At 47.3% G+C, this 25,948-nt stretch overlaps 1 protein-coding gene across 3 annotated transcripts; it reads right to left on the reverse strand.

Annotated features, from left to right (window-relative positions):
- Positions 1–320: 320 nt before the first annotated feature.
- On the reverse strand, positions 321–12,172 carry NKX2-2 (NK2 homeobox 2; the record flags this gene model as incomplete). Of its 3 annotated transcripts, none has more annotated exons than XM_083748684.1 (3): positions 321–680; positions 10,195–10,503; positions 11,845–12,172. In XM_083748684.1, the coding sequence occupies 3 exons, from the start codon at positions 12,170–12,172 to the stop codon at positions 502–504; spliced, it is 816 nt and encodes a 271-aa protein (XP_083604810.1). In that variant the 3' UTR covers positions 321–501. The 3 variants fall into 3 exon arrangements, with proteins under 3 accessions (XP_083604810.1, XP_083604808.1, XP_083604809.1); XM_083748682.1 differs by lacking the exon at positions 321–680 and adding an exon at positions 4,593–4,972; XM_083748683.1 differs by lacking the exon at positions 321–680 and having other exon boundaries at positions 9,837–10,503.
- Between the last annotated feature and the right edge of the window lie 13,776 nt (positions 12,173–25,948).

The following is a 25,948-nucleotide window of genomic DNA, read 5'->3' on the forward strand; positions in this document are numbered from 1 at the left end:
AAGCCACACAGATGCCAACTCCACCTGCTGTTTATATGGGGAAATCCAGCCAGAAAGCTTTCCGGGACCATGAGAGGTGTCCTATGCTTACTCTGCATCTGTTTACCCATCGGGGTGTTCCTGCCCCACCCCCGCCATTCAGATACAGCACAAACACTATTTCACAGTGAGCTACTGGTTGTCAATATTTTTTGTCTTCTCAGTGAGATTCTTTATTCTAAGGACCTGATTTGATGATTGCCATGTAACAATTCATTTACTAGGAATATGTGATGCGGTCACATTATGCAACATTTCAAATAAACACAGATGAGTCTTCAGATGAGTATCCTTAACCTTCAGTAGGACACAATTTCTGCAGAGGGAAGGAGCAAATCACAGGAATTGCATTACTCACTGCTAAGGCATTGCTCTGCAAGAAAAGGGCATTAGATTTTTTAACAACAATTTGTTTTGGCTTTTTTTCTTTAAACAAAAGAAACATACAGAATTGTCAAGTATTTAGACAATAAAAGACAAAGACCACAAATTTAAAAAACCAAGTGTGTGTTCTGTGATACTGCAGGGTAGATAAATCAGATTGGGAAAGACTTTTATTGGCAGCCAATCTTTGTCACTGCTGGAGGAGGAAGCCAGAGAATGCATTTCTTCCAATACTTGGACCGTGCTCCATCTGAAAACTGGTACAGAGAGACAATGATTTGCTTATACCTGAAGCTGAATGAATAATTACAATTGTTGTTTTCCCATTTAAATGTTGAAAGAAACACATCAGATTTAAATTCAAATTAAAAATATGAATGTGAAATTCTCTATTCAGAATTCAAGATTTTGCCTATTGGCAGCCTGGGACTGTTTTGGCATCGGCAGGTGCTGGGTATGGATGTTCAAAAACTGAACAATGTCAACAACTGTAAAATGTTAAATACCATTGAATACTATCGATCATCTAATGCCGGCACGGAATACCATCACATATAGCAAGCAAGTTTCCTCTTGCCCCCATCTGGGCAGGTGACCCCTCCAAATCCCAGGCACATGCAGGGACTTCTCTCACTTTCACCCCAGGGATGCTTTGATCCAATTCCAGGGTCCCCCGGAGTAAAGAATGACCAAGCATGTCTGAAGGAGCCTCACAAACATTTCTGGGCTAACTTTAACGCAAGAGCCTTGTGCTTTTGGATGACAATAGACTGTTGAGCATTTGAAGTTCAGTTAGATCACTGGCCCGTCTGTTGCCATGGGTCTCAAGGTCTGAGACTTTCCAAACCCTGGCACTTGAAATCCTTTTAACCAGAGGTAACAGAAACTGAGACCCTGGGCCTTCTGGATTCAAAATATTACCTGTCCCATTCCCCACGTTGAGGAAATTGGTTCTCTTCGTAGGAATGTTGACGGATGAACCGTTGGGTCACTTTTGCATGCATATCTCAGTTTTTCTCCAAATAAATTGTATCCAGTGGCGTAGCGTGGGGGGTGCAGGGGGGGCCGGCCGCACCGGGCGCAACATCTGGGGGTTAGGGAAATCCACGGGTTAGGGGGCGCAAATCCATGGGTTAGGGGGCGCAAATTACTTACCTTGCCCCGGGTGCTGATAACCCACGCTACGCCACTGATTGTATCATCTCACATTTGGCTCCTCTCTGGGGAGGTTGAGCATTGACAAATCTTCCTCTCAGATGCATAGATGATAAATCCAACATTTAAGCAGCCAGTGCCTTTTCCCGCTTTGGTGAAGGGCTCTGAGGGAACTCAAGCAATCTTTGCCCACAAGAGGTCATTCAAAACCCCTGGTATACCCCTGGATAATACAACTTCATTTCACATAGGATACCAAATGGCACAAAAATCTGTCTCGGATCAGATGCTGCACTATTTTTGATGCCCTCTTCTTATCCAATAGCGCCTCTCTGTGGTTGGTTACAGTATTGCTCCCTTTCCCCCTTTCAGATCATTTTAACAGATAAAAACAAAGCCACAGGCTCATGCATCATACTTCTTGATTGAGAACAAGAGGGGAATGACATTTTTAAAAAGCGAGAAGTTAGTGTATTCAGTTGTACAAGTGGGGTGTAAGGAGACAACCTATTCCTTTATTCCTAGACCCATGCTAAGCAGTGGTAGCACATAGAACATTCTAGGCCTCACATGTGTATCTCAGTAACCCTTACTACAGTTTTGCAAGGTGGAGAGGCAGGCTAACATCATTATTTGAGTGTGGATCCTTATGCAATCAAAATGGGCAAAATCCACAAGGAGATCCACAGCATCAGCATACTTAGGGAAAATTCATTGTGCATGCTCAGTGGGCATGAAATGCTGGCAGTTAGAATGGTGGAGGAGGAGGAGGATGGAATGGAGTATTCGAGAAAAGGATTTATCTTGTTGGCTGGAATCCTGAACAGGATTGCTGCTATAGGGGCAACACAAATAAAAGAGAAAAAAGAGACCAGCTTTCTATGATAATCTCTCTCTGCTCAAACTAATATTTTTTGTTCTGGGGACTTCTTTGCTTTATAAATGAGAAAGGACGTTAATTTAAAGTTAGGTGGTCTTAATGAGAGATGGAAAGGCAGTTACACCTACTCTCCCCTGACCACTTGGGAATATATTAATCACTGTTCCATCTATTAACTATTAACCCTGAGTAATAACATCATGGAATAACTAAATCTGTTCTTGTTCATGGGACAGAAACTGACACACAGCCTCTTTCTAGTCTTCTGATTAAAAATTGCTCACAGTTGTTCTCACAAAGAATGAGGAGATAGAGCGAGGTGGGGTGTGTGCATGCCATTTTTTATTTAAAAATCCCCCAATCCTCACATTAAAAACTCCTTGCATGCAGGAAGTTGGCACCTTAAGGAAACGGTTGTACTAAGAGTGGTTTTGTTTCAACACAGATGAGCATTGTAAAACATGACCCCCCTCCTGAAGCCTGAAGTGGTACATTCCAGAATCTCCCACTTCCTCAGTCTACTGCATCATTCCGTTTAGTGGGTAGAATGGCTCTTACACATAAAATGCATGGACGGTGACTATCTGTGCTAGAGAGGAACACCTGGATGTTGCCTGACAGGGCTCAGATGACCCCCACTGGGTGCATCTGATTCAAACAATTATCTACATCTTCATCCAGGGCCACTGTCACCACCAAGATTCTGCTGTACTCTCAACCGTGAGATTCATTTTATATGTACAACTCTGCAAAGTCCCCTTAGAAACCTGTGACAGTTTCTGCACACTGAAGCTCACAGGCAGACTTCTGGAAATCTTTCAGGCATTGGTGTGAGTTCACCACCACAAGCAAAAAATGCCTGGTTTGTGTGCTACGAAGTCTGCTGGAGATAATTGACACAACCAATTGCTCCACACTTTCATGGATTCATGCTTTTGGTAAATGGATCCTCCAAACAATTCTGGAGCATTATTTTCTCCCCAAAGTTAGCCTGTATTTTGAATGCGGTTCTACACAAGTAAGAACAGCATCTGAAAACCCCCGCTCATGTTTTCGATTATCACATTTTGAAGGAAGACACATCATCTAAAGAGCACCCACCTCCATAAGACAATTACGTCTAGAGACTTGAAGCTGCCTGACTGCGCTGCACACAACCAAAATTAAAACTGACCCTTGGCATTCAGTGTGAATTCCAGCTGTCTCCTCCCCAAAGCAGGCAGTGGTCTGGTCATTCTGTGTGAATAGATAGAATTTCATCACCGAGTGACGATGTTTAACTTTCCAGCCAAGCCACGTTCTGACTTAAAAGCAGCCTGGCCCTGCTTTGCCAGAGGGTCAGATAAGGGACAGTGAGCTCCCCTCAAGCCATGGGCGGACTATTAGGCTTGCTTGTGAATTAAAGTGAAGAACGTATTTCGTTTGCTTTGTGGCGAAGGAAGTTGACAACCCCATTGCAGCGTTTTTATTTTATTCTATTTTATTCCGGAATTGCATTGAGTGAAACAAAAAAGCAGCCGCCCTCTTATTTGATTAAGCAAATAAATAAAAAAATACTTAACTAACCAGTTGCATTGCAGATAACTTGGTTCTGCCTCCCCCTAAAGCCTGCCACCCAAAAATAAATCCTGGCTACGCCCCTGAGCAGATAACAGATCAGAAATTGAAGATTATACTTTTGAGTCGCTGCACCATTGTTAATCCAAATAAAATAGTTGGATTCAGACATAGCACGCTTAGAAACTTCGGACGCCAACTTCGGCAGTGCTGAAACAAATAAAATAACAAACTCTTTCTATCCATCCCATGTGAACAACATTTTAAATCCTAAAAGGTACATCTATGCCCGCTCTGGAGTTCCAACGGGGGTGGGGGTGGGGGGTGGAGAGTCAACTGTGCAGAAATGAAGGGCTCTAGTGACCCCTTGTGGCGAAAGCGTGTCAGTAAAAGGGAGATACTCGTCCCGAGCTTGACGCTTGTTCCTCCCCCGCTGCTGCTCCTCCGCCTCCTCCTCGCCCGATTGTAAGCGATTAAAGCTCGCCTAGCTAGCTTTATTAATAACAGCGTTTATAATCGAAGAAGGCCTCCAAGAGGAAGAGAGGGAGGGAGGGAAGGAGAGAAATAAAGCAATAAAACTAAATTGTTTTCTTTTGATGGGGGAGATGAGAGAGAGTTTATTTGCAGATGCTGGGATAAAGCGAGTTGATTTATCGACAGAGCAAGAGTGTCGCTCTCAGGACGCCACAAGTACATATTTCCTGAAATATTGCTCAATACCATATCTAATACACACCAACACTTCACGAGTATCTGCTGCTACATCGCTCCGCGCGCGCGCTTCTTGAGCTGGGCCCCGCGCAGGAAGTTCGGGGTGGCGGGTGGAGGCTGGAGCGGGGGGGGGGGAGGTGTCGGTGAGGTCTCCAACCTGCTGCCACCAACCGAGAGTTTGCTTTCCTCCCCTCCTTTCTGCCTTCTCCTCTCCACCTCCTCCAAGTGATCGCACGGTGATCGGTCCTTCATAAATACAATTGAGAATTGTCTTTATACTTTGTAAATATTGGATTAGCTTCTCATTGACCAGGCCTCTTGAAAAGACCCTTTTAAAAAATCCCACGCCAGGTCTAAACTAAGCCGTACAGTCAATAGGTAATGAAAGTAGGTTATTTCCTGAGCTTAAAGGGGCTTTTCAGCTCATTATCAGGTTAGCTGATTCTCCCTAAATAGCTACTCCAGTGACGGGATGCGGGAGAGAAAGCGCTGAGCGGGGGGGGGGGGGGGGGAGTAGAAGAAAACGGCTCAGAGAGGAGAAGGCTTAGGTAGCTGTTGGGAGAGGCTCTCCAGTGCTCAGGAACACGCGCGCAGAGACCTGCAGCTCCAGGAACAATCCATCAGTTTTCAAATGAACGGAACATTTTTTCATTGTCTTCTTTCTCTCCCTTCCCCCGCTGTAGTTCTTTCAAATTGCCTCCTGCTATTGTCTTCAAAAACCTATTGAGTAACAGCGACCGCTTAACCAATGAACACAAAGATTTTGCTCCGGCGTTTCTATTGAAATACCGAAAAATGTGCTTTCCTTCGAGGAGGCTGGGCTGGTGGGGCCCGATCGAGCCACGAAAACACACAGCCCCTTTTGAGGAACCGAGGAGGCGGGAAAGGGGCTTGTTTTGGTTTCGCAAACTGGCGTCCTTTGTTACAGATAGGTAGCCGTGTTGGTCTGCCATAGTCAAAACAAAAAAAAATTCCTTCCAGTAGCACCTTAAAGACCAACTAAGTCAGTTCTTGGTATGAGCTTTCGTGTGCATGCAGTGTATCTGAAGAAGTGTGCATGCACACGAAAGCTCATACCAAGAACTGACTTAGTTGGTCTTTAAGGTGCTACTGGAAGGATTTTTTTTTGTTTTGGCGTCCTTTGGAATGCGAGTCAATCGTTATTGCCAATATGGCATTACTTGACGTTCGGTACTGTGGCTTTCAGTGGGAAAGTTAAGCAAGCGCTTAATCACCCCAGTTTAAGCAGTATTCGCACTCCGAGCCTAGTCAGATTTACCAGGAAACAAGGCCTGTTGGTCTCAATGGGATTTACTTCCCAATAGGTATGGTTGGTGCGTGCTGCGTCCTGGCCGTTGGTGACTCGGAAGAAACTGACTGGCTAAGGAAGAACTGCAGGTTTGGAATAAAAGCTTATCATCAGTGATTTTTGAGAATCACACCCCGGTATACTAAGGAGGAGGGTACTAAACCAGAAACGCCCTGGCTTCCCTAGATAGACAGAAAGACAGATGTTGGAATAACATAGTAAGAGGTACAACCCCAGGTGTACCGATTTTTCGCAATGGCCTGCTATATTAAGCTAAGTGCTGTGATTAAAAAGGCACGACTCAAGCACAAAATTAAGCACCTTTAAATCTTATCGATTTCCAAAGGGCAGATATAAGCAAATGCTTAACTTTCCCCGTGAAATCAGTGGGACTTACAAGCGCTTAAATTTGCCTGGATGATGTCCATCAATCATCCTCCAGAGAACTTCCTGTGGTCATTCTAGACGGCATGGGGCTGGTTCTTGATTTCTCTGGAGGAGGGCAGAGAACCACACACACATATCATCAGCCAGCAGCAGCCAGCAGCAACCGTATCCAGTTGTGATCTGAGGAGTTTCTGCATAACATCACATCTCCTCGTGAATGAGATTCCTTGTTTTCTAGGCCCAGCTCAGGGAGCTAAACAGCCAGCTAAACAGTTAGACAGGCAGCAAGAGGAACTACAATTAGGATGGACGGGGGGCTAGGGAGGCATAAAACCAACGTTTTTTTAAAAAAGTAATTTTATGGCTGAGTTTTTGTTTTAACCTCTGTGTAGATACAAGAACCTAATTGTCTGTGAAACTAGAGGCATATTTTCAGTAGACTCTAGAGAGAAAAAAGAGGCCATGTTTGCTTTCAAGAAGAGGGAGGGAAAGGACTCTTCTTCTTCGAATAGATATAGCACGGATTTTTAATTCGTCTTCCTTTCACAGACAACAATACCGGTTTTGAAAGGCGGATACAATTTGGGTTTTGTGAAGGTCCCTTTCTGCCCTCTCCCGGCCCAGCTGTCCATATGGAATACGGCATGTGCAACGTGGCTCACAATGGCACCAACTGACAGGCGGAACAAAACCCGAGGTAGTTCCCCCTGACTCGGGGATGCTCTGCTCATTCCAGATACGCCAATTGATGAATTGCATTTAAACACACGCACACACCCACACCCCGAGAAGAACAAGGGAAAGAAGAAGAGAGAGGGAAGGGAAAGCGTTCTCCCCCCCCCCGTCCCTTCCGTGGCTTTCTTTTCTTTCCCCCACCCCAACTTAATATGCACGCCTCTAACATCCTCAACTCCCAGCCTTCCTTATTGTGCCGTTTTGTGATGGGTACTGTATATTGTGCAAAGATAGACTACCCCAAACTCCCGCGCCACCACCGGCGTGTGAAATGGAAGGCCACTGGGGGTTACGGCCACACAAGACTTCGCCAGCTTGATAGACTTAGTAGAGACCGGAGAGAGAGCGGCTCCCCGCACTCCACGCGCGCGCGCACAAACACACCGCCCCTGCTCTGGATGGAAGGTTTGCTTTTAAAAAGAGGGGGAAAGAGAGCATTTTACTGGGACGGTGCGCCTGAATGTGAACCACGATAGATCTGTTCTAAATATTGGGTTTCTAGGAGTCGAGTCTGAAATCGGGGCTTGAAGCAGGCCTGCAACTGGGTGCAAGCAAGTCGGACAGAAGCTCCTATAAAGACCCTCCCTAGCAGGGGAAAAGGCTCCTTCCTCCCCCCACCCCGAAGAGCAAACTCAGCTTCGAGGGACAAGCTGCCAGCCCACCGGAGGCAGTTTTGACGGCCCCAATCCCAAATGGGCTGCCCCACAGAGAAGGCTGCAGCTGGTCCACGACCGGACTAGCAGAGAAGCCACCCCAGAAAAGGAGGCAGATTTTCTGCTTTGGCCTCAGAGTTGGCGGCGGGCCCTCGAGTGCAGCAGTCGAAGGCTGGCTCGCTCAATCTCCAGCCTCTCCAAGAGGCGAGCGAAGGCTGCAGCAGAAAGAGATCTCGGCGCCAGATAATTGTGTTTGCTTTGGATGCGGAGTTGAAACGTGGCCAGCTCTGGCGGAAGCTCCACGGGGACCGCTCTCCGTGCCCAGGGTGCCCCTTCTCTGGATCCACTTGTTTGCTGAGCTTCGGGAAAGAGCTACAGTCTCCGACATGGCGCAGCATTGACATGTGAAAGTGCTTTCGACGGGCCTGATTTCAAATCGCATTCTTCGGGCAAAGCAGACAAGCGGCCCGCTTTCAGCTCGTATCAAGCACCACCCGATCCGAATTAAGTCCCCATCTCTCTTTCTTCCTTCCGGATACGAAATGGACGTGCTCACGGTCTCCTCTTAAGAGGAAGGTCTTTGGGGGGGGGGTCTTAAAACGTCTCCACCAGGCACGCTTCACCTCATTAAGCGGCTCCAAACAATTCCCACTGTCTAAAATGCCCAGGAGGGGAGCAGAAAAACCACACCTTAGTGAGGTTCAGATGCCCCCAAAAACAAGACCCTGAAGCAGCCCGCGGTTTCGTCTGCGTGGACGTGTGAACATTGGCCTCCCTCGCCAAAGTCGCAAAGACCTGGCGAGAAGTCGCGGAAGGGAACCTCGCGGCGGGACTTCCAGTTTCGAAGTAACCAACCTCAACCCAGCTGAGAAAGTAAACGCCATTGAATTGCTATTAGAATCAAAAGCTTCTCATCTTGAAGGAGCACTCTTACATTTAAATGAGGCTGCGGGAGGATGGGGGGGAGGGGCAGAGGGGAGGCTGATTTTTCCTTTCCACCCGTCACTTTATCTCCTTATTAGTATCTCAAGTAGATAAACTTGAGCAGGCAGAAGGCAAAGAGGAGGAGATTATATTCAGCTTCAGCTTGAAGAAAGTTTGGGCCGGGGGTGGGGAGGGAGGGAGGCCCCGTTCCTGTCTCTGTCCTCGTCCTCAAGAGTTCTAAGACTCCGAGTCCTCCTCCGGCTACGGCGCACAAGCCCTGGGCAAACTTTGCTCGCAAGGCGCTTAGGCCTCCTCCCACAGCCCCTTCCACGGATCCAAACCCGAGACCCACCCGCTTCCCTCTCTGCTGTGTCTTCCAGCAGGAGCCCCTTCCTCAGAGTTTGTTCCAGCGTTACTAACAAAAGAAAAAGAAAAACGAGAGAGGCTAACTTAATGTTTAACCACAACAAAAGCGTTCCGTTTAATGTGAATTTAAAACAAAACAAAACACAGCATTCTGATTAAAATTCTTATAAAAGTCTCAAAATCTCCTAGTTTTCTGTTCGGATTTGTACATGTATATTTATATGGATACTTTTTCATTCCGTATGTGTGTATACATACATATATACACACGCGCGCGCGCTCCCCCCCCCCCACGGGGTGGGAATTTCCTATCCAATCAGAAACAAACCAAAAATAAAGGCCGGCCTGAATTTATGTCAACAATCACTAAATAGGTTTACCGTTAAATAAAATAAAAGTAGAAGTGCTAATAGTGGCCAGAATTTTATACATGACCATAAATATCTCTGCATAAATGAGAAATAAGTTCTATTTTTAAATTACTCGCTCCTTGGTTAATATGCAGCTGACAACAGCTTCTACGGCACACAAACATACTTTACAAAAACCACAAAAGCGTTCAGTTTTTAATCGTTTTTTATTATTTTTTTAAAATCTGTAGTTGTAGGTAGACAGGACCACTAGCAACGGCGTATTCCCCCCCCCCCCTTGTAAACATGGCGCACAAAACGACCAAAATAATGAAAACTGACCCCCGCCCCCAAATAAGGAAACCCCCTCCCCACCCCAGCCTCGGAATCTCAGTCTTGACCCGTCCACAGGCGCGCGCGCGCGCACCCTCCTCCCCCAGCCGGACTGACTTGGAATCCTTCTCCTTGGAGTCTCTGTGGCTCTAGAGAGAGTTCACCAAGTCCATTGCTGGGCTTGTACCAAGTGGTGCGCTGAGGGGTACTGGGGGTTGCTGGCCGAGCTGTACTGGGCATTGTACTGCATGTGCTGGAGAGACTGGGCGCTGTAGGCTGAGAAGGGGATCCCCGCCTGGAAGGTGGCGGCAGCCAAGTCCTGTGCCTTGAGCGTGTGGCACGGCTTGCCGTCCCTGACTAAGACGGGCACGGCTACCCGGCGCGGGGAGGGGAGAGGAGTCACTTCCATACCTTTCTCGGCCCGGGCCCGCTTCATCTTGTAGCGGTGGTTCTGGAACCAGATCTTCACCTGCGTCGGGGTGAGGCGGATCAGGCTGGCCAGGTGCTCCCGCTCGGGCGCCGACAGGTACCGCTGCTGCCTGAAGCGCCTCTCCAGCTCGTAAGTCTGCGCCTTGGAGAAAAGCACCCGCCGTTTCCGTTTCTTGCCGGAGTCGCCGTTGCTCGAAGTTTCCTTCTCGTTGTCCGGAGACTCGTCCGCCGAAGGCTCCGGAGATTTGGACGCCGAGTCCTGTTGGGAGTTGCTGGATGCCAAGCCGTGCACTGAGGGGAAGCCACAAAAGAAGCAATTAGAAGAAAGCCGGCCGGCCGGCCGGCCAGGCAGGCAGGCAGGCGAGCAGGATCGAGCAGGATCGCAGGATCCCCCCCCCCTCACCCTCTTGGTGACCCGGGCTCTGCTCCTTCTCAACTTCCCAACCCGAAGAAAGGAAAGTGACGGGGGTCCTCTGCAACCCCTTCGTTTTGGGACGCCCACCCTCATCAATAAGAAATGAGCCTCTGGGTCTCCAAAGGGAGGTTCACCAAGACTAAATGTACAACAAATTGCAACGGGGAAACCCCAGTTTAGTTCTGCATATATGTGACAACTAAGTCCCTAACAGCCCTTTGGATTAAGTGTGTGTTGTTGGAAACATCTCTATCTGATGCGTGTTTGTCATAGCCACATATTCTCCTTCCCCATGTGAGGTATAGGCGACTGTGCGTTTTAATCTTCTTTCCCTCTCGGAAAATTACAAACACAAATAGAAAGCATAGAGGCAAAACAAGGTGATTATCTATGCCATGTTAATAAATCTGTTAGGAAACACAGTACTGTACAGATATAGTAAGAGATAAGGATTTGTAGATATAGACAGACCATGGTCACCATAAAAATCTTGGCGCAATCCACAGCGGTCTTGCGTAGCTCCCAATCATTTTAATGCAGTCTTGCGCAGGAGAATATCCCGCTGGAGCCCCCCGCCCCCGCTTTTTACAAGGTTTGGACTTTGGTCTCTTCCTTTAACAAACAAACAAAACGGACTTCTTCTTTCTGGGCTACGTGGATTGATTTTTAAAGGATGATTCAACAAGCCATTCTTTGATCCAGCACAGCCAATGGGACGGTTTACAAACGTCTAAAGCAAAGCCATCCAAAATTTCCCCACAAAGCATACTCTGTTGGTTAGAGAAGTAGAAAGAAGGATTCAGGGGAAGCGGGAGTGTGTGTGTGTGTGTGTGTGTGTGTGTGAGAGAGAGAGAGAGAGAGAGAGAGAGAGAGAGAGAGAGAGAGAGAGAGAGAGAGAGAAGAAACACGGTTGGGTGGCTGGGAGAATTTTGGAAGGCACATTTTAAAATCTTTTCAGACTAGAGTTTTATTCTTTCTCAAACAAGGATTGAAAGCCATTATTTTGACTCGGTTCAGGTAATTAAAGAACCCAGATCTCCCATTTGTTCCCGTCATTTCCAAGAAGAAGTTAAAACACGCACGACACACAAGAGCAAAAGGAGGAATTTGGCGAGGGGAGAGTAGCGGAGGAGAAGCCGCACGGCCTCATCCGGGCTCCTGGCGAGGGCGAGAGACTCACAAAGAGAGGGGTCCCCAGTGTAAGTTTGGCTACTTACAGGAATACTGGATGCTCTCGGTGGTGGCGAGCCAACGCGTGTAGGGATTATCGGTATTGTCGTAAAAGGGGTTCTTCAGAGGTAGCGTCTGAACAGAGTCCAAGGCGGTTGTCCCCAAAACCCCGGGCTTTTTGGGGGGTTCCGGCCCCTCCGCCTCTTCGTCGCCCCCTTCCGCGATGGATCCGTCTTCGTCATTGGTGTCAGGCAAGTCCAAGATGTCCTTTACAGAAAAGCCGGTCTTTGTGTTGGTCAGAGACATATTCCGGGCAAATCTGAGGCAGGAAACTTTGAAGGACCAGATTGTCAATCCTCTTGCTTCGCCAAACATACACCGGTTGGGGGGGGGGGAAGGTGGGGGGGGAGAGAAGAAGGAAGTGGGGGGTGTTGGGTTGGAATAAAAGAGGGGACGCGGTGGCAGCGGCGGAGGAGGCGGAGGAGGGGTGGCGGTGGTGGGAGGAGGAGGGCAAAAATCAGCGGCGGTCTTTCAGCATCTAATATCTGCGCTTTTCGGGCTTGGCTGCTCAGAGCCGCGGAGCACAAGGGGGGCAACTGGCGGGGCTTCCGCAAGACTTTGTAACTCCAGGAAAAATGCCAACGTGCGTTTACTTGAGGGTCTGCTTTAAGCACAGCGCGCTGACGGTGCCTCCTCGAAAAAAACAAGCCATTGCTGAGACGGGCAGTCCATATAAGGTTGGTCTCCGCACATGAACCTGCCGAGAGGAGGGAGAGAGAGAGAGAGAGAGAGAGAGAGAGAGAGAGAAGGGGGGGGAGAGAAATGCATTAAAAACGCAAAAGGTTGGCCACGTGTGGGCGGGTCTTAGGAGTCAAGTGGATGAAGACAGTGTTTGCAGATGTGAAATTGCGGGGTTTTTTTGGGAGGGGGGATACGAGCCTCCACCATTGGTGCTGTAGCACATGATGAGTGGTATAACGTGTCAATTAATTACAAAGATGGGGAGGGACTTTTCTCCACAGTATTTACATACAAAGGAGCTGCAAGTAGCCAGATATTCCACATACTTGAAAGTACATTTTAACAAATTGCCTCTGGTTTTGTTTTTTTTAACCCCCCCCCCCACGCAACAACCATCACTACCATCTCTAACCCGATTTTGCATTCATTTCCCATTCTCGTTGCTGAAATAAAGCTGCCCCCCCTTCTCTCTCTCTCTCTCTCTCTCTCTCTCTCTGTCTCTGTCTTCCTTCTTTCTTTCCAAGCAAGCTAGAAAATGACTGTTTTACAGTGGCTTGAGCTAAATCCGCCACTTTTAGAAGAAGAAAGTGCAAAGAAAAGATAGAAATGGGGAATTTATTCAAATTAGTGGTTACCTAAACAAGATGTTGTTGGGATGGCAAGAGCCCAACTTATGTAAACCTCCTAGGTCAATATTTTGGTTGAGGCTTAAGGATGAGTGCTAGAAATTAAACAGCAAGTAATTGATTCCAGTTTGCTCCGAAATCAGCTAAACTGGCAATAAAGAGGGTAATTCAGCTCCTAGATAGAGTCGAACGATTTTTTGGTGTTTTCTTTTTTTATTTGCACATGACTAATTTATTTCACTCTTCCGTTTTCTGGAGAGATTACTTGTGCGTTTAACAAGGCATACAGCTGTAAAAGCCAGAGCTAGCCTTTTTTAAAAAACAAAGAAACAAAAACAAAACCAATTCTGTTTTAAACTGGATTTTTTGAGACCCCCCCCCCCCGCTGGAACACGCATTTCAAAGGCATTCTTTAAAAAAGGGAAACCAATGAATTTTACGTCTTTTAAAATAGCAACTAAATTCTCTCATGTATGTGCCCAGAATACGATGCTACTGCTTATTCAGACAGTATTAAATAGCCTATCTTAGGGACACTGAAAGGACAATAAACCTTGTGGATGGGAAAATTCCCAGCATTTTCTGTCTTTACTTGAACCAAACTCCCCCCCCCCCGCTGCTGACTCTCCCCTCCCCCTCCGTTCTCCCCTCCCCCCCACTTGGTTTGGTCCCCAGAGGTTCACGGCTCGTAGCCTTTTCTTGGGACTCTCCCCCCTCCCCTCCTTTTAAAGAGTGAACTCTCTGTCCCTCGCTCTACGGCTGGAGGCGGAATACAGCAGCATTGTTTATCTCCGAGGGAATCTGGGTGGGGTTGCGGGGGCGGCGGAGATGCGGACAGCAACATTTCGGGCACAGCAGAACTCGGTGGATGGGATCCTCCTGGGGTCTTCAAAGCCGGCTTGGGGGAAGGATGGTTTTCAAAAGGGGAATCAAACAGGACTGCCCCCCACCCAGTAAAAACCGCTTCTCCCCAAAGCCCCCTGACACTTGCGGAGACGATCAAGATGCTATAGTTGTCAGAGTTTCTCAACCGCTTGGAACTGGGACTTGGAAACTGGGACGCGGTGGTCTGGGTGTGTTTGTGCTGGAGCGTGAGGTGGGCGATCCCCGAAGATCTTCCGAAGCAATTAATGGTGGTTTATCAGTTTATATTTCCCTGTCCCACCCCCACCCCATGCCTCCCATCTAGTATGTGATGTGGATGACAATGGTTCGGTTTCGGGTTTTTTTTTTTCGTTTTTTAAAAAAGCTAGTCCCTGAGCGCATCCTGGGTGGTCGGACCGGGGCAAACACAAATACAAACCGATTGCTAAGCTGCGGACAATGGGCGAAATGTAGACAAATGTCCGGCTTCTGTTGGAAGCCTTTGTCCTAGACCAGGTTTTGCATTTATTTCACTGGCGAAATAATACATGATTGACGCCCTCTTTCAATGTGTTCTAACTGTTTGGAATAAATCTGAGGTTGTTCCTAGTTGTCATGGCATTCAACGTCTTTCAATGGACTATCTCTTCATTCATTTCGGAATCTTGCCACAATATTAAGGAAAGCCCCTTCATGTGGATGCGACCGAGCTCCTCTCCTTTTTTCACTCGACTAAAAAATAAAAAATACACATTTTGTATATGTGCGTGCGTGTATATCTCTGTGTGCGGGGGTCGATTCAAGGAAGCACTAAATTTTAAAATGATACGCATAGTTTTTTTTATTGCATATACTGAGAAGGGGGGGCCGATGAAAATCCGGCATTGGATATGCATGCAGGAATTATTCAAGTTAATAGTAAACGTGTCTATAAAGTGACCCCCCCATTTTAAAACACATGAGCTAACTTGAGATAATACAGTCAAGTAATTTAAGGCAGCAAGGCAATCCAGTGATTATGAAGGGAAGGATTAAGCAGCAAATGTAGTAAATACATTAATTATAAATTTTACTTGGGGAGCGGTGAGATGAGCGGAACCTTCATTGTTCTTCCGGGTTGTTATGTAATTTTTTGAGGTTTGGGCGGGCGTGAGGGGGTGGGGAGTAACCCGTCTCTTTGGCTCCAGGCCAAGGCGGCAAGACCCGCAGTTAAAGAACAAGATTTTTCAAAAATGTTAGCAGCACAGTTAACAGCAACAAACCCCACCGAGGACAAGCAAAATACAACTTCCCCTCCAGTTCCTGTTCCCTTCTCTTTAAGACAAAGGTTGTGATGGGGTGGAGAGAGGTGAGGAGGTGGAGACAGAGGAACTACTGCTGCCTTAGCTGCTCTTCTCCTCCTGCGGTTGGGAAATGGCTTTTTCGCCCCGTGTCGTCCTTGTTTGTGCTTGCTTTTAGGTGAGGCTGGAAGTGCCCACCTGGGCCCTTGCCGTGCTTGGGCAGTGAACAAAAAAGCAGCGTGTTTTCTTTAAAACCCGGATAAAAGTCTCACTTGTTGAATTGTATCAATAAAGACCTCCCGGCAGAGTTACACTCTGGAGCACACGCTTCCCATGTGATGGGCTCGGGGCAGATTCGCTCCCTCCGGCCACCTGATAAGCAAATATTTTCCTAAGGGAAAATCAGGGCTCCTGCAGAACATTAATCAGCCGCCCTTCGAACGGCGATGACAATAGGCCATTGAGAAGCACACACGCGCGCGCGCGCACACACACACACACTGAGCCACACAGCTGGACTGTGACCAGCTATTCTCCTTTGTACACAAAAGACCTGCAATAAGTCATAATTTCTATTCCCATCAGCCCCACTTCGCCCTCCCCGATCCGAAATCAATCTATAGAACTTACTTACAAGTTTGCCTTACATACGAAGTTCCCACAAGAACAAAGGAATCGCTTAGTAGGAAGGAAAACCTCCCCCCCCCTTTTGTTAAATATTTTCACCCCAAAACTCCTCTCTTTCTCCCCTCTGCCCCACGGAAACCTTCGAGTGGAGAGGGAACGTGAGGTGGGGGCGACAGGACTTGGGGACTTCGCTGGGGGGCGGGCGGGCGGTTCAATGAAACACAGGGGTTTCCACTCCTATCTTTCCACTTCTATCTACTCTCTGGTAGGGATAGAGAGGAAATGCTACATTCCGGCCTAAAGGGGTGAAATGCAGCCAGCGTCGCAGAGAAAGATCTCTGCCCAGTCTGTCGCCGGTGGGAAAAGCCACTCGGAGAGAGGGAGGCAGGCTAGGGGCGAAGCAGAGAAAGACGTCCACGACCAGGGCGTCCCAGGTCAGGTCTGGTTGGATTTGTTCCGAGGGTGCGACAGATTTTTAGCCACTACGGTGAAAGGCCGCTAGACCTTCTGAAATAGGACTTCATATTCCTAGAGATTATTCTTCCCTTTCAAAAGGGGGCCTCGACTTTTTCTCTGACCTCCTTTTAGTGGGCCGTAAATGGCCCTCATCAGACCCCCTGCTTGGTCGTTTCCACCAGCCAGTTGCCCAGGCCTTCCTTGGCCTTCTTCTCGTGGGCTGGTTTGTCCCACAGATTGGCGTCCCAACCAAGCTGTTGGCTTGCGTTATGCAGAAGGGCATTTAGCCTGTCTGTCTGTCTGTCTGTCTGTGCTGAGAAGCGGTGCTCTTAAACACCTGCCAGAGAAACCGATCTGGAACGTCAGAATATAGAGATTCTTCTCCAGGCTACATTCGCGTGTTTTGTTCTGTTTCCCTTCACGGCTCCTCGTATGCGAGGTCTAATGGACTCGGCCAGGGTGGTTCAGGGTGATGATGACATTAATCGACATTCCTAGGAAGAACTGCATGCAATGAACCGGGGCTCTTGGGACCTTCTTGAAATGCCTCTGCAGATATTACGGAGGGCTGAAAACTGGTTGTAGCATTGTCTCGTTGTTCGCTAGTCGAGAAAACTCCTACGGAATAGCGTGCCTCAGATGAGCGCTCACTTATTGAACCTCCCTCAACGACAGCAATACAAATAAATCTGGCAATGGAGGTGGGGCAGACCCGCGGTTGTGGCTTCTGGAGACCCAGGGCGAATCGAGTAGCGATTCTGTCCGCCCATCAGTTTGAGAATCCTGGAAGGCTCCTCCATCCAGAGACTACGGAACCCTAAGCCCTGGAATTAAAGGATGGAGGGGGTTATTTGAACAATTGAACAAGAGGCTGAAAAGGAGAGGTGCGTGTACACAGCGTAAGTGCTTGTACTTCAGCACAAGTGCCCTCTAGGAGCGAGGAAGTGTTTACCTGTTTACTTTTACAGGTAGCTCAAACACCAGGCAGCCGCCTGCTCACTGATTTCTGCAGAGGTCTTCACCACCCTTCGAGCTCGGAGGAAGTATTCAGTGTCCGAAAAGGGGATTTAAACAACAGCAACAGCAACAACACAAGGGAGCCAACAGTTTGCAGGGCATAAGAGCAGGGAAAGAGGCCCTCTTAGCCACCACACTCATGCAAATTGCTTGTGCACTTCTAACATCGAGAGCTTACAGCTCAAGGAGGGCTTGCTGAAGGAAGCCGCACCACCGCCAGGAGAACTCAAGGTTCTTCAGCAGCGGGAGAATTACGGTGAATTTGGAGGCAGGACTCGAAGGTTTGCAATGCAGGTATTTGCTCTTAAAACCAGGAATCTGAAGACACGAAACTTATAGCATACCATTCGATTTGTTAAAGTGGTTGGTCCTGAAGTTTAGTCCTCAATGAACACTGCACTTTAGGATCAATTCCTAGTCAAGATTTATAGCAACAGCGACGTAATGCTGTTTGGTATATATGTCTCTGCAACGATTACAGTTAAATTCCAGCCAGGGGTCACTATGCAGTCTAATAAGCCTCACACCCTGCAAGATGTGGGGAAAAGATGCTGCAGGCAGCCAGATGCGCCCCCCAGGGCTGCCAACGTGAATAAAATATGGGGGGGGGTAAGCCCCACCCCACATAATCGAGCCCATGACGCGGCAAACGTACACCATTTCAATGGCAATGTGTACCAACTTTGTGGGCCATGGTCCCCTCAAATATTTTAGGGGGGCAGAAGGGACCTCAGCCCCTGGGAGATGGCTCCTATGGCTCCGCTTGGCCTTGATGCTAAAGAGCGAAAGGCATTATCTTGGTCTCCCCTTCTTCTGATAGTGGACAGAAGCATTCTCAGCCATTAAAAAGTTCAAGGTCTTTCTATTCATCTTGAGGCATAGGATTGTTGGGCTTGATTTGTGTGCGTTTTTCTTTGACTGGAGGAGGAAAAGGAGTTCCCTCTTTGTGGGTGCGCGCGCGCGAAAGACAGAGAGAAAGTACAGTATATAGGATTGATCTTTCACCCGTCACAAAATCCCATCTCAGATAACAGCCTTCAAGTGGATTAGTTTATTGTTTGATTAGAGCAAAGGTGCAAGCAAAATGTTTTTATTCGCTCTGTGCAGACAAAAACACACCACACCTTTAACGCTTCTTGTGAAGATTACCCTAGTTGGAGGCAGACACAAAGCCTTGGTTGTGGGAATGGCGTGTTTTATCTCAGGATAGGGTATAGTGTCAGGATAGGGTATACTTAAAATCAATAGGAAAATATACATTACAGATAATATGTAAGTCAACCTACTTATGATTATTGTTTTCAAGTGATTCACTTCCGCAACACACCCTGAAAACAATGAAGTCGCGCAAGCCTTTGTTTTAAAAGTGCATTGTAGGGACGGGGCTGGGGGAGATATTGGTAATTAATGAGTGCCATCTTTTGAAGCTGATAATAAAGCGTCATTTGACAAATGCAAGGCACAAGAACCACCCCTAAGTAGACAACTTAAAATTGCATTTGACTGCAGACCCCCCTGTCCCTTTGCAGATGTGCGCGTGCTCGAACATTTTAGAAGGGCCAGATTTATCTCTTGACGAAAAAGCATTTTTTCTGGTTTTATTTGCCGAAAAGCAATGTGCAAAAGCTACTGACGTCAGAAAAAATAACAATAGCAAAAGTAGTATACTCTAAAAGAAATATTCTGAAAGTAGAAAGCTTGGATGAAATTGTTTTGGTAGTACAGAGGAGACTCCTGGAGTGAGGAATTTCAGGTTTTGGAATAAGCCACCAATTAAGCTATCTTAACTCAGGTTGAGAAAGTTCTGAGCTGTCAATGGGGTGGAATTGCCTTCACCTTACTCGAAGAACAACACAAATATTTGCACAGTTCTAGGAAGGGAGGAAAAGAGCCAGTAATCGCTACACTGTCAGGATGGGTTATCCCCCGAACGCTCTGAAAAAGCAATATGTTCCTTGTCATACGCATAGTAGAGAAAAAAAGAAAAAAGAAATTGTGTTCAGGATCTCTACATCTAAATGAGCTTTTTATTATGATGGTTATTATGAATTTTTCGCCCCCTGCAGCCCTCGCTTTGATAACAAGCTTTCCCCAATTCTTTCGGAAAATCTCCCAAGGTCATAAATTGTAATAGACGTCATGGATTTTTCTTTCCTGCAGGCTAATCGGTTATTTACGGGCTGAGAGAAAGCCAGAGGGCACGTGTTAGGACTTTGATAAAGCGACTTTAATGAGGTTTTCACAGAAATACCCAAATAATCTAATCTAATATAATAAATTAAGTTGTTCCACCAACTACCTAAGCAACCAAAGGAGAGTCTTGGCGTTACCATATAATTCCACGGGGGCTGTAGAAATCGGACTCGTCTTTCCGCTGTAAATATTATTTTCTGCAAAAGCTAAGTCTAGCCTCCGGGCATCCTTTCGGTTCCAGACTATTATGAGGGTTTTATTTGTAAACTAAAAGCTTCCTTCCCTCCAGCCAATCCTTCAGCTTTATTCGTTCGCGTCTCTCTAATGATTAAGCGTGCCTCAATGAGATTAAACATTGTCAGCTTGCCTTCAGAGCTGTCTCTGCACAGATCCATCCCTTTGCTTTTGATAAGAACAATTTGAATAGAAGAGATTTCTCGTTCTTTAGGCAACACAGAACTGAAAGCACTTGGCTATCAGAATTAACTTTGTATGTCCTCTACATGTAGCTCGAATGCGGGTGAGTAGGGGGACAGGGGAAGGCAGTCACTCAAAATTCACTCATATTTGAAGCGATTTTACGAGCGATATTCAATTTATACACTCTCACGAGTTCTCTTAAGGTGAGCTCAAATAGGTAGGCATATGTGAAAATAATGATCACACCAAGTACACGAGCGAAAGTTGAAAGATGGGGAACTCTTGGATTACTACATTGCAGCACCGAAATGCATTCCCCCAACGGGGGAAATGAATGAAATGAAAGGCGAGGTTTCCTTTCAAATAATAAGAAACGGGAGAAAGTCAACTAACTGTCGGAGAGGGATTTCTAGCTCCGATCCCATCCGGCTGATTCTCAACTATTTCTGATACTGTGGCGAACTCTGCTGACTCCCTCGAGAAGTGTCTCTCCCCCCGCTCCTTTTCCCTAACAGTTCCTTTTTCGTTCCTAGTAAAATAATCTGCGTTTGAGAAAGGGACCGGAGCAGACGGTCTGTCCCAGCCAGGAAGGATCCCTACGCTCAGCTCCCTAAGAGAAGCCAGGCGAAACCGACCAACAGAGCTCAACGTTGCTGCATAGAGTAAACCGGCAGGGAGCTGAGGGGCGGCCAGACTTGTCAGGAAGCAGCGCGGAGGGCGCGCGCATCCGTCCGCAGGGGCGCGTGCACCCCAGGCAGGTAAACGTGGGTCTTGCTTCCCCGCGAGACTCTGCCGGAGGGGCGGAGAAAGGAGGGAGCTCTCCTCCACGCGCGCCTGCTCTCCCCTTCGCGGCCAGCCGGCTGGTAGAGAAAACTCACTCTTCTCGGAGACAGAGCATCTCCCTTCGGGCTGCAAGCCGCCTCTTGCCCCTCCCTCCCCCCTTCCCTCGCAGCAGCTTTGAGGCCGCACCTGATCTTCCCTTGGCCAGGTGAGGAAGCCCTAGGGAGCCAAGAGCTTCTTTCGGGCCAGGCTCTCCGCTGGCTCAGCTCCTTCAGAGGCTCCGTCCGCACCACCTGCCCGGAAGCGAGGGCATGGCCCTTGGCTCCCCCCCCCCCCGCCGCCGCGTTGCCTCTCTTTCCTCCAAACCACAGCCGCCTTTACGCGACTCCCGCGACCACTTCGCTTCAAAGGGTCGCTTGACCTTTCTCCCCAGGCGACGCGCCTCCGTGGCCCCGAGGCGCGCCCAGGTCTCTTCTTTCCGGCGCCAAAGTTGTTCGGCCAGGTAACAGACTTGCCCGCGCCCCGCTCCACACAAAACACCCCCCGGACCTCAGTCCCGACTGGACTTGCTGCGTACAGGCCTCCCCTCCCCTCTCCCTTCCTTCCTTTCCAGAAAGCGGAGCGCCTCACCTGGTGGCGGGGTGTGCGCGCCTCTGCCCCGCGGTTTCCCTGCGCTGCTCGCCTGCCTGGCTGGCCAACCGGGCGCGAGAGACGGCTTGTAGGTGCGGGAGAGAGGCGAGGCGGAGGTCAGGAAAGGCTCCGCCAGCCGAGGCGAGGAACTGCTGGGAGCGCGGGCTGGCTGGCGCGCGAGAGAGGAAGATGCAGATGCGAGTGACTGTGTGTGTGTGTGTGTGTGTGTGTGTGCGCGCGTGTGTGCGTGTTTGTCCAAGCGGAGGCTGCTGCTGGTGGGCTTTATATAGACACCCCAGAAGCCTGGACTCCTTCCTTCCTCCCTCTGCGCTCCCTCACATTGTCTCAAATCAGCCAGCAGCTCTTGACGAGCCAGGTTAGCTGGGGCCCCCCTGCTCTCTCTCTCTCTCTCTCTCTCTCTCTCTCTCTCTCTCTCTCTCTCTCTCTCTCTCTCTCTCTCTCTCTCTCTCCCTCAGCGACGCGATCTTGTTTGCTTTGCTTCCCGCTCTATGACGTGGGACAAAATATTGGCCATATGTTCATCGGTAATAAATTGGTGCGAAGCGCAAACACAACTGTTCCTGGATGGCTCTCTCTCGGCTGCCTCCGCCACGGCTCTGCTCCTGAGCAGATGGACCTGCACGCCGCGCCGCCAGCCCTGTCCAGCCCCGCTCTCGCACTCCCTCTCCGCCGCAGCCCCTCGCTCAGATCCCGCCGGATCTGAAGGTCTAGGAACCACAACTACCGCGGGACCCTTTCAGGCTTTCTCTGCCTCCTCCCCGCTTCTCTGGCGCAACCACCCCCTAAACTTGGAGGTTTTTCAGGCTTGTCCGCTGCTCACTGCCCAAGTTCCATCCCCGCCGCCTCCATTTTTAACGAGCTCACCTCCCCATAAATCGCTGGGTAGCTAAGGCGCTATAAAACCTCCAGGGGCCAGATGTGGCACGTTATTTATGTGTGAAAGCTCGTTTACATTAGATATGCTGATTCAAGCTTTGATAGCGCGCTTTGCAAGAGATTAAGACGGGTTTTCCATCGGTGGCTCCAGCTGCAGCTCCCTCCCCCCCGCCGTGGTAGTGGTGGAAAAGGAGCTGCGCGGAGAGAAGGCGGGGTGGCCTCGGTTCCACAGTGTCTAACCTCAGACAGCATGAGTCCACACGTTCTCCCACTCGCTCGATGCTGATAGCGGAATCCTTGAAGAGGTAATCCTGGCTACAACTCACGGTTGCGCCTTTCCTCTTTTCCTTTAGGCATTAGGTCTCACAGGACGCGTTTCATTCCGTATTAACTACCTCGAAAAGAGCAAAAGAACACTAACACTAGACGGGTAAACAAGACTATAAAAACCACCCTCATTCCATTTGATAACTGTTGCAGGCCTGGTACATACAAAAGTGCGCGCAGGCGAACGCACACTGTTAAGATCAGAATTGGGACCGGTAACCCACATAGGAAAGAGCTCCTGAGGTTAACGCTAAGATTGCTGGAGATGGCAACCCAATAAAAAGTCAATTCAATTCGAAGAGTTATTAGCAAACGAGAAAATAGCAGCTGCGGCGAGGTTACATTTCGAAAATTGTGTGCAGTTTTGATAACTCAATCTAAACAAAACTCAGCCGCTCATGGAGCTCAAAGAAGTGTAGGAAAGGACAGCCAATGTGATCACGGACTTGGCTGGAGGATCTTCCACAGGAGAAAAGGCATTCGAGGGGTTTTTGCTTAAACTTTAAAGCAAAAATGGCTATGGGGTGAGGGGGGGGGGAGTAGGCCAACCGAACGATGACGGAGAGGTACGACATTTCCATCCTCTCTTCGAACACTAGAACTCGGGTGTGCAACGAAGGTGACTGGAGGGAGGTTCAGAACTTCGCCACAGAACTTCTTGCCACAGCATGTGACGATGTAAAATGTAAGCAGATGAAGACATCTGCAGGATTGCAATAACACTCCTCACGTAGCAAGTACTATGGAGATAATGGATTCATATAAAATATGGACTATTGAAAAAGATGCAGTAGAAAAAGTTTGATAACAGGACCCACGGAGGAGAAGGTGGGAAGTCCAAAGATTTGGAGGAATTTGTAAATGTATACAGTATGAGTATGGCTGTATTGTTATAATTTTATATTTTTAAAATCAAATAAAAATGTGAAGGCTTGTAGTGAGAAGGTCGCATTCTTAAGGACTAGTGCCAAATTGCACAATTTTAATCCAAGTCTGGAATTTTTAGTTCAGTGGCCAGGCACAAATGCAAGGTGCAATCCTGAACACACTAGCTGAATACATTGTGACCAAACTGGATAAAATTATATTATAATTAAAATTATACTGTAACTCTACCTTCAGCATCCCTGTTCTCTTCTGTGGGATGTGTTATTACTAGAACTAGAACAGTCAAGAACAACACTTTCCTGTTGCCTAGAATGGACACATAGGGGAATGTGGCTCGAGAGGAAGGACTTCCTGTCATACCTGCTCTGGAGCTTCTTCCCCCTGTGCATGACCAGGTAGATGGGTGTGACCCAAGATGACCAGATAAAAAGACTGGCCACACAACCATCTCTTTCTTGGACTCTTACTCTCAATGCTTCCCCCCTCAAAAAATGTTTAGGGGTACTCTCATTTTGACTCAAGATAATCACCATTTTATAGTTCAAATTGGGAAAAATACAGTAAATGGACAAAAGTACAAAAATTCACAAAATGTTTAGAGGTATGTGTACCCCTGTGTCCCTCCAGAAAAAAAGCACTGCTCTCACTCTTGGACTCTCGCTCTCCTGGCTCTTAGCCAGCGCATGGCTCAACATAGCTTCACACAGGATGGAGCCCACAAGCAGAATGTCTGAGGTGTAGCTCAGACTTCTTTTCACTGTAACCACAAGATAAAGCCTGCCTTCAGATTACTACTGCTGTGAACTGAATGTGAGTAAAACTTTATTCTTACTTTTAAAGAAAACTGTGTTGTGTTGTTATTATTTTAAGAGGGACATAAAGGGGAAACTTACCAGGAACAAGCCACATTGGATAGCTTAATTAAAGGATTCTAACGAATCATCAACTTGCTTCCCATAAGTTGCAAAGGGAGTGTGCTCTGCTGTTTACTCACTAGCGTGAGTGAGGAGAGATAATATCAAAACAATGTATCTTCTTCTACCTTCCTTAACATTCCCATAAAGGTTTATGGGGCCCAGAGTTGAGTATTTTTGGTAGATGGCACTGGATTGAGATCCTGAGCTGAAAAGTATTTTTCTTTGTCTACTTCCTGGTAAGCACATGGTCTATTGTTCCATTGTGTGAGGGGATTAAGCCCCCACCATTCCCTCAGAGTTCACAATAGCTGAGGCATTGAAGAGTTATTTTTATTTTTGAGATTTAGATTTTGACAATTTTTTCAAATTTTATTTTTTTCCAACATTTTTTCAAATTTCAATTTTGAGATGGTGAGTGGAATTAATCTATGAGAAGATCAGACTGACCAAGGCAGAGCTACCATTTTACATGCAATTACAGATGTGCAAATGTCACATTAGATGCTGCTGGCAAGATCCTTAAAGATTTGGAAATTGTGTATGGAAGTACCAGCAAAAGGTCTCACAGAAAGTTGATGTGAAGCATCCTCAAATTAAAATTAGATTCAAAGCAGACTCTCTCAAACATGTGAATGAGTTTATAGCAGTCATTCAGAAACTTGAATTGACACAGTATAATTTGGTTGAAAAGCAAATAATTTGCTATTTCCTAGGGTCACTAGGACCCAAGTTTGATACTCTTGCAACCCTGATGGATGCTAAAGAAACGTTAACATTTAAAGAATTAATTTCAGATTTAAAAGACGAATGTGAAGGAAGAGATGAGTCTCCAGTTAGGAGTGCAAGGGTAAATGACTTAAACTATGTGGCTAGAGATCATGTGAAGGAAGTTCTATTCATTGTCATTCATTGTGACAAGGAAGGCCACATTGCAAAGAACGGCAGAGCTCCAAAGTCACAGAAACCCTTCCTTTTAAGCAACAAAAGCAAAGAAGGGTCAACGTACCTTACTATTGCAAGAAAAGAGCTTAACTGCTAATAATCATGAAAACAAATCAAACAAGTGGTTGATTGATAGTGGGGCAAAGTCACATTTTTCATATAATAATAATTTCTTTGAATATATTAATAATATTGATAAATCCCAAGGTGGTGATTTTGAAGTTGCAGATGGCTACATTGTAAAGGCTCATGGAGCTGGGTCAGGGGTTTTAAAATGTACAGTACAAAGAGAAATAAAATATGGTGGAGAGAGTTATTTATGTTCCAAAGCTAAACTGCAACATGCTCAGTGTGTCTACTTCGGACATAAAAGGTTTTGAAATAACATTTGAAAATTTAAAATACAAGGTAACTAAGGATGATGGGGTGTTTGTTCAATCTAAAAATGGTATTTATAATAGTAACCTTTCAGTCTGCTAAAGAGGCATGCTCAAATCAGAAGGATGAGGTGGACCTTGAATTCTAGCACAAACAAAACAGGGCTCT

The sequence above is a fragment of the Podarcis gaigeae genome (assembly GCF_964106915.1).
Source record: "Podarcis gaigeae genome assembly, chromosome: 7".
NCBI lineage: Eukaryota > Metazoa > Chordata > Lepidosauria > Squamata > Lacertidae > Podarcis > Podarcis gaigeae.